General features: G+C 38.7%; 1 protein-coding gene across 1 annotated transcript; it reads left to right on the plus strand.

Annotated features, from left to right (window-relative positions):
- Positions 1-10,715: 10,715 nt before the first annotated feature.
- On the plus strand, positions 10,716-13,866 carry gbx2 (gastrulation brain homeobox 2). Its single transcript, XM_039681939.2, has 2 exons — positions 10,716-11,687; positions 12,687-13,866. The coding sequence occupies exons 1-2, from the start codon at positions 11,186-11,188 to the stop codon at positions 13,202-13,204; spliced, it is 1,020 nt and encodes a 339-aa protein (XP_039537873.1). The 5' UTR covers positions 10,716-11,185; the 3' UTR covers positions 13,205-13,866.

Below are 13,866 nucleotides of genomic sequence, written 5' to 3' on the forward strand. Positions count from 1 at the left end.
ACGTCCCACCATTCAAGCACATCTAGTTTTTGGGAGTGGAACGCTCAAGGACAACGGTTAACATACGGAATGTAGATGGTTGCATATTCTGATCTGAGTGGCATATTGGACCTCTGAAAGTATTCCACCCCTGCGCTCCCTTGTGATCAAGAGCAACGCTCTGTAACCTTGAGGATTTGTTATTATGATCATGGAAACATTATAGAACCCAATCTGACACAGTGACCTTGCAAACCACAGCCATTCAGAATCCACACCCCCCTGTCAGCAGAGCTACATTAGAAAAGCCCATAACACTCCCCCTTCTTCTACTCACTCACACACCAGCACTTGCACAATGTCTACACACACATATTCTCATATGTTTCCAAGCAAATGTTCATACACACACACACACACACACACACAAATGTAACTCCCCCATATATCCTTCTGTAAGTAAGATATAGTGGTAAAGGGATGATGCATGTCGGCATTAAGATGGTCTTTAGATCATTATTATAGAAGAACATGAAGGCAAGAGGGAATATTCATCCATTATGTTGCAAGTGCAGACATGCTGAAGAAACCAGCATGTAGTTATGACCAACCTTACACACTGAATATGTGGCCATAGAGAGCTCTGCAGATTTCCACAGAATTGCGATTGTCGACCTCACGCGCGCGATCATTAGTGAATGTCATCTCAAACCTCCTCCGTGTGTTTAACATCTGATTCGGATGAACTATCCATTTGAGCTGATATTCTCAGAACACCACACAGTGGTAGGTTTGAGATGATATTCACCAATGATCGCGCGCGTGAACTCGACAAATCGGCTACTGCGGGCTTCGACCAAAAACAGGAAGCAAATAGAGGTAAGTGAGCTGGCTGAATTAACATCATTTTTATTCATACTGTATCTTTCACATCTACTGCAGTCAGATTGACCGTGGTCACTCTTCATAACACCACTCACATGACTGTGAACTCGTAATGACAAATCAAGGATGTTAACATTAACTTTCATTATTGACAATGTCTCAATATAGGCTATCGTAACTTAATTTATCAGAATTTTTAAGAGACTAATGACCTTGACATACAGTATGCAATTTGAAATGAACTTAATCCCAAAATTAAACATGCTAATCATGCTGAATTGCATTTTTGAATAAACGCCCCTTGTAAACATACAAGAAACAAATTATTCATGTGTGCCACACTTTGGGAATCTGTGTGTTTCACAGGCTTGTACATATTTTTTGTTTGTTTGTTTGTTTGTTTTTTATTTACAGGGGCAATGCACATTGATAAACATAAATGTATATGTGCCAGAATATACATTTTATTTATGTGTCACCCTAAAAACAGAGACAGAGCAACACACATATCCACACAATTATGAAAATAATAATAATAATAAACAAATAAACGTGAATTATCCAAAACAAAGTAAACTTGAGAAAAAGGAAAGAGAGAGAGAAAGATGGCAACAGAAGAGAGCAACATAGCCAAGAAAAATGAGTACAAATAAATATATTGTCAAGAATACACAGTGCTGAATTGTCAGTAAGCAGTTTTTTAAGACGAGACTGAAAAGAATCAAACGCATGTAATCGTTCAATTATTGATGGGACGGAGTTCCATTCCCTTGCAGCTTTGAGCGAAAATACAGACTGGCTAAAGTTACTTCTTTTGTGAAGGATAATACAGTCCCTTCTCTCCCCACCCCTTGTAGATCGGTGAGCAGTTGTTCTAATGTTCTCAAACTGTTTTAGTGGTGAAGACAGGCTCTTAAACAGCAAACAGATATGTGCATATTTGGTCAAGTTATCCCAGCTTAGCAAGTTATTTGTTTTTTATATTGAGCAGTGATCTCGAACTGATTTATCAAGAGTTTTTAGTGATTGTTTACTATTAGTTAAAGGTCTGGGTGCTGTATAGTTGAGCTCGTTTCAGACTAATTAGCAAAGAAGACTCATTAAAGCTCTAGAGGTCTAAGCAAAATGAGGCCCTTTTCTCATAATGATGTTGTATCCACAAGCTTGAACACTTTACACTTTATCAAACAGATATCAGTACAGGGTTAACTCCACAGATGACACTATCTCTCTCTCTCTCACACACACACACACACACACACACACACATAGTCTGAATTGGGAGAAAAATTACCTATCTATTTAACGAATGAAGGTGATTCTGTGTGTCACCTGGAGTTTTTTATTCTTCCTCCACTGATGCTGGACTGAATGGTGGCAGTAAGCTTGCTCTTAAATCCATCAAAGCTCTTTGTTGTCAAAAACAGCCCCATGAAGCTACCATTATTAAGACACCATAAAGACAAGAAATCAATGCTAACCATGTTTTTATAGATAACATTTACTTTCACATTGATTTCTATGGTTTCAGAAGTGGAAGATCATCGCCTACAAAGTATAAATGAGAACATGAGTGTTTGTTCTAATAGTTGTTTTCACGTGTTAAAGGGCACATGAACACTTCATGTCTCGTCTAGCCAAGCAATAACAAGACAAGTCGCGGTACTAATGTTAATCAATCTGACTGCTCTTTTATTTTGACTAGTAGCCTATTTATAGGTGTTACTCTGCGTATTCCAAATACGCTTGTGACGTGTCGGAGAGCCGTTTGAGGTCAAATTTAATTTTGATACGTTAGTGAGAGCACTGGGAATGTTGACCGTCAGGTGGACAGCTGACCCCGTGAATGTCTTGAACCAAATCGGCTTTAATTCAGCTTGTTAACGGCAATAATTTGGTGTCTAGTCGTGGAGCATGATGTCTGTTTTTGGAGGTCTGTAACGTTAGAGAGTGAAGGCTGTTGATGCTTTTGAAATGAGTAAATGACTATAATTAGAGCACATCTGGATTTCCCTTTCATGGACGTTTAGAAGTTGCTTGTGATTGACATGTCTGGTAGTTTTGCTTGGGGTTGATGGTAGGGGCAAGACAATTAAGGATATTTAATTCGTGGTTTCAAGGTTCTCGTTTCTGTTCTTAATCTAATTCCTCATAGCTCTTTAAAATGTAGTAGGCCTAGGCTACAAATTGTGTTCATGTGAGAGTTTGTATTGTGTGCACATTGGCTACTGTAGACGCTCTGTATAGTGCCTGGATGTACCGTGAATCTTCTCTATAAATAAACATATTTTCTGTCAATTAATACTATTTTATTCAAAGAGCGAATTTCGTCTTCAACACGTTGAACTGTATGGAAAAGTTTGTAGTTTTGATTATGTCCTGCAGGCGGCGCTGTCGATTAATGTGACTGATTGGAACTTCTCTGTACTGTAGGCTACAATAGTATGAAAGACGGCCAGTGGAACACATTTTGTAACTCAATTATGAGTATTTTGTATTTCTTTGATATAATATCTCTTAAAAATTTGGTTTAAACGATGTGTTCTTTCACAAAGTATCCATACTGTGCAGCCTAAATATTTGTAAAAAGTACAAAACGTGGTAATGTTAGGCTACAAACCTAGGCCTAGAGTGAGTTAAGAAAAAACAAGTTGAACTGTTTTTGCCCATGAATTTATTGTATAATTATTGTGGACAAATTTACAAGAATTGTTGTCTTCCATCAACATTCTTTTTCATTTCGATTTAAGTTTTTTTTTTTTTATGAAAACAGGATTAAAATGGGAAACATGATAAACTACAATAAAATAAAACATATTCGAAACTAATGATTCTAAAAAAAAAAAATAGTGGTGTGTTTTATTAACACACTGTTAAAAAAAGTTGCTGCCTTACATTTTTAAGTACAATCAACATGGATATTTAAGTAATTTCTACTTAAATTACATTAAAATTACTTTAAAGAGGTTGAATCTTGTATAACTTGCAGAAAATTGAAAACAGAAAATTGCTTAACATATTTTAGTTAAAACAATGTAAAAACATCCACATCTGGTCAGCCATGATATGTATCTTTCTGTTAATTAACATTGATTAACATAAACACAGATCATTAATTAAAACTAGATGTGCAGTTTTACAACTTTCTTAAACGCTATAACCTAAATGCTTTATAGAGTTTCAGTTGATCAGTTCGTGACATTAGATGTCAATTGTCGATAAATGGAAATATTTGTTAGCCTATTATAAATTATATTTTAATGACATAATTTTCTGAAAATATATTTATGGATAAAAAGAATACTAATAAATAAGGGAGCAGCATACTGTAAATTCTTAGTTCAAGAGTCCAGTGACTGAATGAGCTGGCATGTTTATGGTGGTCTTTTAGATGCACATTATAGCAGTATTGATTTCCTTGAGCCGCACAACACTGCATGTGCGAGGTGCTTGTGACAGTATCAGAATGTTGCTTTTGAGGCTTTGTAAAGCCATTCTCTGCAGCTTTGTGCGTTTGAACAGAGCTCCAGTGTGTGTGGGGTGCTAATCCTGTGCTATCATTGTGCTTGCCCCTGTTGTTCATATGTCTTGAACGTGCCCTGGGGGTGTAAAGCACTGATGCCTCACCTCATTTCCTCGCTTTAATAAAGCAAGATGAAGTGGACCATGGCACACACTTGTGTCGTGGTGTGATCCCTTTAATGTGGGGCATATTAAAAAATGGAATGATGATTTGAATTATGCTTTATTAAGAGTATTGTGTTGAGCTCTGTGCCTATTGACCAAGTATAACTGGCAGTGAAAATGTGTCCTGAGATAGAAGTATATGTCTCACAAATCCAGATGACATTATGAAGTGGGAGTCTGAACAGGCGTAAAGCACATGCCTATAGTGTAGTTATGACACTGAGCTGCCTTTTACACTCCATTCAGTCTGCACTTAGTTGCCAGACAGTGTTTGTGTTATTGCTTTTGTCTGCATAGACTTGAATGGAATTCTTGTCAGCTATATTGTGATTGATGTAAAGCAATAACCAGTATTCAGAAGGGGCAAGTAGGATACGGTGGGACTATAGCAACAAAAACAACCACAGCAATTTCCTATTTTTCTGAAAGAGAAGTAATTGTAATTGTATTTAATTTGCAACTGTAGTGTACTTCAAATCTTAAAAGTATTTTATTTTTAATTTCTTGTAGATAATATAAAATAGACGGTCATTTCACCCAAAAATGAAAATTGTCATTAATTACTCACCCTCATGTCGGTCCAAACTAATAATACTTTCATTCATCTTCAGAACACAAATGAAGATCTTTTTGATTAAATCTGAGTGCTTTCTGTCCCCCCAATGACAGGTACTTAACTACCACTTTAACACGTCAAAAAGTTCACAAAGAGATCATAAAACTAATCCATATGAATTGAATAGTTTAGTCCAAATTTTCTGAAGAGACTCCATCACTTGCAGTAATGAATAGATTGAATTTAGGCATTTATTCACATAGACTGCTGGTCAGAATTATTTGTCCCCTTGGTAAATATAGGTAAAAGATGGCAGTAAAAAAATAATTTGCGTTGTTAATCCTTTTGATCTTTTCATTGAAGTAAAATCATTGAAAGTAGGGGAAAATCACATAATGAAACAATCATTTGCCCCCTTTTATTAAATACTTTTTACAACCTCCTATTGCCCAAGAGGCTCTGAGTTTTCTCCAGTAATACCTTTGGAGATTTGGAGAACACCTGACAAGAGATCAGAGACCATTCCTCCATAAGAATCTCTCCAGATCCTAGATTCCCAGATCCATGTTGGCGCTTCTTCTCTTTAGTTGAGCAGCCCACTCATTTTCTAAAGGATTCAGGTCAGGGACTGGAATGGCCATTGCAGATAGATTGCAGGAGCTTTTTGACAGCAAACACTTAAGATGGTTTTGGTTCATAAAGGGATAAAAAATTACCCCATGTGTAAAATGAAACACTCTGCTGTATCTTTAATGCTGTGGGCCTATTTCTGTCAGAGGTCCTGGACATCTTGGTCAGACACATGGCATCATGGATTCGATCAAAAAAACCTGACAACCTCTGCTAGAAATATTATAATGGGTCATATTTGGAACAACAGGACAGTGGTCCAAAAACAAACATCAAAATCAAAGCAAAAATGGCTCACTGGGCACAAAACCAAGCATCTGCAATGGCCATCCCAGTCCCTGACCTTAACCCTATAGAAAATGAGTGGTCTGAACTGAAGAGAAGAAGCACCAACATCATGGATCTGGGAATCTGAAGGATCTGGAGAGATTCTCCAGAGAGTCTCTGATCTCCTGTCAAACTCATCAGGCATTGTAGAGGAAGACTCAGAGCTGTTACTGTATCTTGGCAAAAGGAGGTTGCAAAAAGTATTTAATAAAAGGGGGCAAATAATTGTTCCCAATGTGTTCTGGAGAAAAACATTTATTTCATAATATGATTCCCCCCACTTTCAATTCTTTTACTTCAATAAAATGTTCAATTTTTGCTTTTGTTTTTAAATAAAATATCAAAAGGATAAACAATGCTGATTTATTTTTTGCAGCCATCTTTCATCATATCTACCAAGGGGGCAAATAATTCTGACCAGTATAAACATCGACTCACACATCAGTTATGATAAACAGAAGCTCTATAGAATGTTTGCTTGACGTGCAAGAACCAATGAGGGTCATTCTTGTGTTACACAGCACATTTGAGCTTCCGCAAGAACCAATGAGGTTCATTCTTGTGTTACACAGCACATTTGAGCTTCCACAAGAGCCAATGAGGTTCAATCTTGTGTTACACAGCACATTTAAGTTTCCGCAAGAACCAATGAGGTTTGTTCTCATGTGTTACACAGCACGTTTGAGCTTCCGCAAGAACCAATGAGGTTCAATCTCGTGTTACACAGCACGTTTAAGTTTCCGCAAGAACCAATGAGGTTTGTTCTCATGTGTTACACAGTTTGAGCTTCCACAAGAACCAATGAGGTTCATTCTCATGTTACACAGCACGTTTGAGCTTTCACAAGAACCAATGAGGTTTGTTCTCGTGTTACACAGCACGTTTGAGCTTCCACAAGAACCAATGAGGTTCAATCTTGTGTTACACAGCACGTTTAAGTTTCCGCAAGAACCTATGAGGTTTGTTCTCATGTGTAACACAGCACGTTTGATCTTCCACAAGAACCAATGAGGTTCAATCTCATGTGTTACGCAGCACGTTTAAGTTTCCGCGAGAACCAATGAGGTTTGCATGCCTCGTGGAAATCTCTTGAACTCTTGTCTCAGGCCCAGAAGGAAGAAAAGGAATAGTCGAATAAAGTCGTTATTATAATAAGTCGCACAAAAAGTATTGTCGTCACTTGATAAACTTATAGTTGAGCCACTGTAGTCACATGGAATATTTAAACATTTTCTTCAATGACTTTCTGGGCCGTCAAGTTTAAATCCCTTAGGAGCCTATGTAGCAGTGATCCACCTTTCAAATTTAATCAAAAATATCTTCATTTGTGTTCCGAAGATGAACGAAGGTGTTACGGGGTTGGTACAGCATGGGGTCAGTAATTATAATGACTTAATTTTCATTTTTGGGTGAACTAACCCTTTAAGATATATATGAAGAGTTCAGATGCAAAAGCCTCTAAGTGCCATTTGAAATTTTCTCCTAGAATGATCATTTTTATCAAGCTTGTATATTTAAGTTCAGTAATTTCACTTAAATTGCAATGATAATTACCTATTAATTGTCATTTAAGTGAAATTACTGAACTGAAATATAGAAGTTTGATAAAAATCATCATTAAAGAAGAAAATTTCAAATGGCATTTAGAGGCTTTTGCATCTGAACTCTTCATATATATATATATATATATATATATATATATATAAAATATATAGTTCAAATCATTGCATTAAAAAAAATTATACAATAATACATTTTCATATTTCAATATTTAATGTAATAAGCAATTAAATGTCTTAAGGATTATTTTATAGTATTTTTTTTTCTATAATAATTACTCTTTTTAAAAGCACTTCTTTTTCACAAGGCTAAACAGCTGTTTGTCTCAATGCACTGCAAGAGTTTCTCGATCCTCAATGGCATTTTGCACAATGACAAGATTCATTGCTGGTCATTTGATCTTCATAGTTGTATATATAGCTAATAAGATATTTTAAGAATAGTGTTTACGACGATTTCAAATTTTGTTTTAGTGAGATCCATTTTTCAGTAACCTTTAAACAGTTGTAAGGATAGAATTTGGTGTAAAGGCTCAGTTAAGGGACTAAATGATTCACTGCTGCCAAAATAAATCATCAAAACTGCTGTTAGGTTTTAGGCAGTTTGAGGCAAACGAGGCAAATGCAAAATACCTCTAGTGCAACTGATAGTTTTTTCTTTAATTGGGAAGGAATAGATTTGTTGTGGAGGATGTGCAGTGTGCTCATGTTGCATGATGGAGAGTCATTAGGGAAATAGCAACAATGCAGCTCTGATGCACTGTGCTGAAAACAAAATGCAGAGTTCTTATAAACTTATAAAATACTTGATTGACCACAAATGATTAAAGAAACTGTTGGACTAGTTGCTGAAGTGGTTCTGAATTAATTATGCATTTAAATATTGTGCTATTTCTTATTAACAAACATAAAAAAGTGATGATCATGTACTTTCTCAAGTTCATGTTGTAACCTATCAGTATTACACAGTATATATAATACAAGTCTAGACCTTTTGCGGTGAGTGTAAGGATACAGAGCAGTGGTTATTGACTGGTATCGTGTGGAGCCCTGAGCACTGGTTGACTGAGATAGATCAATCTTTGCGCTTAGTCCCGAGCCTCAGGGAGAACCAGCTCTCCCCACAGTCACGCATGACCAGACCTTGAATGGCTCTGATCTGCTATCATCAGGGGATCATTTAAAGGTTAATCAATTGATTTCAAATAGATCTCATAATTTGAAATCGAAGGTCAGGCTTTTAATAGCCGTTTGTCTATGACCAAAACAATTTGAGAGCAAATTAAACATATATATGAAAGTGAGCCTATGCCCTTTCCTAATGCGACTGGATCAGAGAGAGGGAAACAGCGACTCATGTTTTCATTGGGAGAAGCGAACTGTGCCGAATAAATTATAGCTGACATTTGGATCTTGATGAAAAGGTTGAGCCTGAGACACAGTAACTAAATAATGTTGAATGGTCAAATGCTGCAGGCAACTTTTCAAAATCCATTTCCCTGCAAAACTGCAGCGAGTAGCAATAAGAGGTCTTTAATTGGTTTGCCCACTGAGTAAACCTTTCTTAGATGCAGGGCATTTTCTCCGTCTACGCTAAGGCTACACAATTAAAAGCATGTATCGGGCCGTCGCAGTCTCCCGTAGTTTAAAACACAGAACTCCTCTGCATGTTATCTGCAGTTATTGTCCCGTTCAGAAAGGTCTTCGGGGTCTGTCAGTGTTTCTGGGCCTTTCTTAATTTAGCCCACGGTAACGCTCCCCTTCGCTTCTACATAATGGATGATTCTGCACTCCACCATGCAGGAAAGGTTTAATTAAATCATATTCCAATCATAATCCATGTTGTTAATTAAACTGGATAATTTATAAGTACAAAAGAGGGTATTTATTAGCTGCTCTGCGGTGCGGCGTATTAAAGCACCCCCCATCCCCCATCCTCTCCCTGTACTACTATTGATGCCTTCACATGATTGATAATGGAACGGTGACTGCTGTACTATTTGTCTAATGGTGGTGCAATTAAATCCCCTTGTAAATGACCCATGCCTCATTTCATCCTAATCTATGGAATTTTGATTGAATTTGTCAGCGTTAATTGAAAAATACTGCTATTTAATGTCTGCATTGCAGTTGCGGATCGGCCTGTCTTTAATGAGACCGTGTCCTTGTGACCCTGGGGAGGGGGTGAGGGGATTGCCCTTGATTTGGCATAGGTGGGGGCTCGGGTCACGGTTTTTAGGGTGCACACAAATTTCCCCAAAGATTAGGACTAATCACCAGCGTGAACAGAGAAAACGGCCGCATTCCTTTTAATTATATGGACCAAATGATGCTCATGGACAAAGATTTTACAAATATGGAGACTCATTTATTGATCAGTGATTCCACTGAATAATTCATTATTTAATCCCCCTCCCCCATTAAACATTGACAATTCCATTATTGTTTTTGTTTTTTTATTATTATTCAGGGATTTGGAATTGTGTAAAAAGATTTAACATAAGCTTTATCTGAAGAAACGTCAGAGATTGATAGGTTTTCATTTTTATCCTTCTTTGTGTAGGCTATTTATTTGTTTACAGATGTGAAGAACGGTGAGGGTTATTAAGTCCTGATTCACAGATCATAATGTGTCTGAAATGAGATCTTTTGATGACTGCTATGAAGGGCATCGTGTCATAATGAACAAGCCAATGTCAGTGTCATCTGCAGGGCCGTCGCTAACTGCGCAAAAGGTGGGGATGATTCTAGGGACCCCAATACATTTGCAAAATGACATCTCAGAATATGCACTGTGACCAAAAGGATGGTTTTCATTAACTGGAATACAAAAAAATTATAATAATAAAATCAGCAGGACCATTAGATGCCAAACAACACATCAGATCACATCTCACATCACATGATTCTTGTTTTGACTGTTTTGGAATGTGAGACTGTGTTAGTGACGTTCTAATTTAAGAGACAGCAGCCAGCGCTCGCGGCTCAGGCGCGTCAGGACAGTTCTACATAAACGGATGAAACTGGACCAATAGCAAGCGCAGAGTCGCGGTGGGCGTGGCCAGAGCGCATGGTGGAGACGCTTAAACCGAAGGAGCGTAATTCAAACTCACACTTCAGTGGATGATCACAGCTGATGCTGCGAGTGCGAGGAGCAATTTATTGTGACTTCCATCAGGTCGGAATGAAAAGCGGCCAAGCAGAAGGGACAAGGACGCTGAAATAACTCAAGGGAGGACGATAAAGCTCATCTGAGATGCTCGACCTTCTTCTCGTCCAGACATTTCTCAGCAAGGGATTTGCGTCGTTTGTTTGTGGTTTAATGCGCCCGTCTCGCTCTGTTCTTATAACGAAAAAAATCAGTTTGGCACTGAACTAAGTCGAAACAGATGCAACGGTTTTACGAACCGCGCATACAGAGAGACATTCGCAGGATTACCAAAACCTCAGAGAGTGTCAGTGCATGACACTGTCCAGCAGTGAGATCCTCATCTGAGAAGCACAGGGGAGACAGCTGCTCCCACAGACTTCAGGACTTTATAAACTAGCCATATACGAGCATATGAGTGCAGCTTACAGTACACCGTTCATGATGATGCAGCGTCCGGTGGGAAGCACCACTGCATTCAGCATTGACTCGCTCATCGGAGGTCCACCGCAGCCCAGTCCGGGGCATTTCGTGTACACGGGCTATCCCATGTTTATGCCCTACCGGTCAGTGGTGCTACCTCCTCCGCCACCGCCACCTCCTCCAACTCTTCCTCAGAGCGCGCTCCCCGCGTCCCATCCGCACCACCCGATCCCGGGCTTACCCAGCGGGTTCTGCTCCAGTCTGGCGCAGGGCATGGCGCTCACATCCACGCTAATGGCCACGTTACCCGGCGGCTTCTCCAGCTCGCCGTCTCAGCAGCACCAGGACGCGGCGAGGAAGCTGAGCTCTCAATCCATTCACGCCATGTTTGAGAAATCTCAGGATATTCGTTTGGACGGAGAGGATGGGAAAACGTTCCCAACGAAAGATTCAACGACCCTTCCATCATTTCACGACTCGCACACCTCTACAGGTGAGATAAAGCCAGCCTTCAGAACTCCCTCACACTTTCAGAGAGGGTTAATTGTTGTGAATAGGGCCCTTGTTTTGAGAAGTCTTTTTTTTTTTTTAAATAATCGGTTAGCCTATAATATTTCATGCCATGCATGTTAAATAAAAGTAAAACAGACCCATAGCCTAGTTGTTACTGATTCTTGAGTTCTCAAATTTTAAAATGTTAAAACATTTATCACTCCGATGTCATACGTTTTATTTTTGTACTGCTTTCTAAGAAGCTGTCTGCTTTAGGCCTTTACGCTAAAATTAATTTTGTCACTTAAAATGCAGTTTATCGAGAAATGTGGGACGGGAATAATTATATAAAATGTCATGATTGTGGGATTTCGGTGACACACACGTGAATTAAAGGCCCAAATCAAGTTTTCCAAGGAATAGTGCCTGAGGCCGAGCTGCCATCAAGGACTAAATTAGTTCATTTTAATTGAGGGATCGGAGGGCCAGCGGTGTTTAAATGTCCATAAAACTGTAAGCAAAATTCACTGTCGCTTGGATCATTTATATGCAGGCAGAGAAAATAAATGTAGTCCCACATAATTGTAATATAGCCAATGTCTGCAACGTAAAGAAAAAAAGGACATTAGCTGAAGGGACAAAGTCTGAAATTATATTATTAAAAAAGGTCTATGTAAAATAATGCATGTTTTTAAAAAGCCTAATGATCTCAAGAGATGTAGAAGGGGGGGACTTTTAGGCTGGTTTGTTTTGAGGTGTGCAACTACTTTCCTAAGAGATCCACCACCGTGCGTAATTGCGCGTAAAAGTGGCAGCAATAAACAGGAAGAATGTGCTGCGAGACAAGACTAGGTCAGATTCTTATGATGAAAACACACAACTTGTTTCCCCGACCAGTTAAAACTAAAAACACAAATGACCTCACAACAGAAACTTACATTGAGAAGTTTTCTTCTGAACAGTTACTCAAAATAATTTTGCTTTTTATTTCATTCCCCAGTGCGAGGTCACAGCAAAGACGACGCGAAGGAGGATGAGTGTCACAGGAAAGACGAGAGCTTCTCCATGGACAGTGATTTAGATTACAGCTCCGACGACAACGGGCCCGGGAACGCGATGTGTCCGAAGGAAGACGGAGACGGCAACGGAGGACTGGACGACGGCGTCCACGGTGGGAATGGGGCGGGAAACACCACGTCCACCGGGAAAAATCGGAGAAGGAGGACGGCTTTTACGAGCGAGCAGCTCTTAGAACTGGAAAAGGAGTTTCACTGTAAGAAATACCTATCCCTCACAGAACGCTCACAGATCGCCCATGCCTTAAAGCTCAGCGAGGTGCAAGTCAAGATCTGGTTTCAGAACCGGAGAGCCAAGTGGAAACGTGTCAAAGCGGGAAACGTGAACTCCAAAACCGGAGAGCCATCCAGAAACCCGAAAATTGTGGTGCCCATTCCGGTGCATGTTAGTCGGTTTGCAATACGCAGCCAACACCAACAGTTAGAACAGGCCAGACCTTGATACACAAGACAATTCGGAGAAATCTAAATATAACCAAACTGTTCCCGAGGAACCCAGGACACGCAGCCTATATATATATATATATATATATAGTTTTCGTTTAAACTACAGAGTTGTGCAAACGGGTGGAAAGAAAGGAACAGACTCATTTTGAACGAAAAGGTTCAAACTAAGACCACCTATATACTGGGAGAGAGAAACTGCTGTTTTATTTCCAACTTTGGACCAAATCACGAACAAATTTTAGTTCTTGAATTTCCACTATGTATTTAAAAACTTAATCAGTTTTTTGTTTAGTTTTGTGTGACTGTATAGTTCACGTGTTTTTTGCAGAGATGAATATTATCCTAAAAGGAGCACTTCTGGTCTCTGCTGAAGAACACAATATAATTCAATTAATAGTAAAATTAACACCATTCCCTCGAATTTATAAAACAACCTGTTTAAATATGTGCTTTTTATTTTTTATGGTAAATAGCCTTTATTTAATTTTGTTTTTCTTGCATTCATTTCCCTTTTTCTGTAACCGTTTCAGACGTCACGGGCACGTTGCTAATTTATTTAATATTGTGAGAAGAAAAAAAAACTTGCTAACGTTTCATGAGTTTACTGACTTCAGAATATTGTGTGGATTAAAGCTGGACCATAAATAATTGTTTTAA

This window comes from Pimephales promelas, chromosome 8, assembly GCF_988280905.1.
Source record: "Pimephales promelas chromosome 8, fPimPro1.hap1.1, whole genome shotgun sequence".
NCBI classification, from domain to species: domain Eukaryota; kingdom Metazoa; phylum Chordata; class Actinopteri; order Cypriniformes; family Leuciscidae; genus Pimephales; species Pimephales promelas.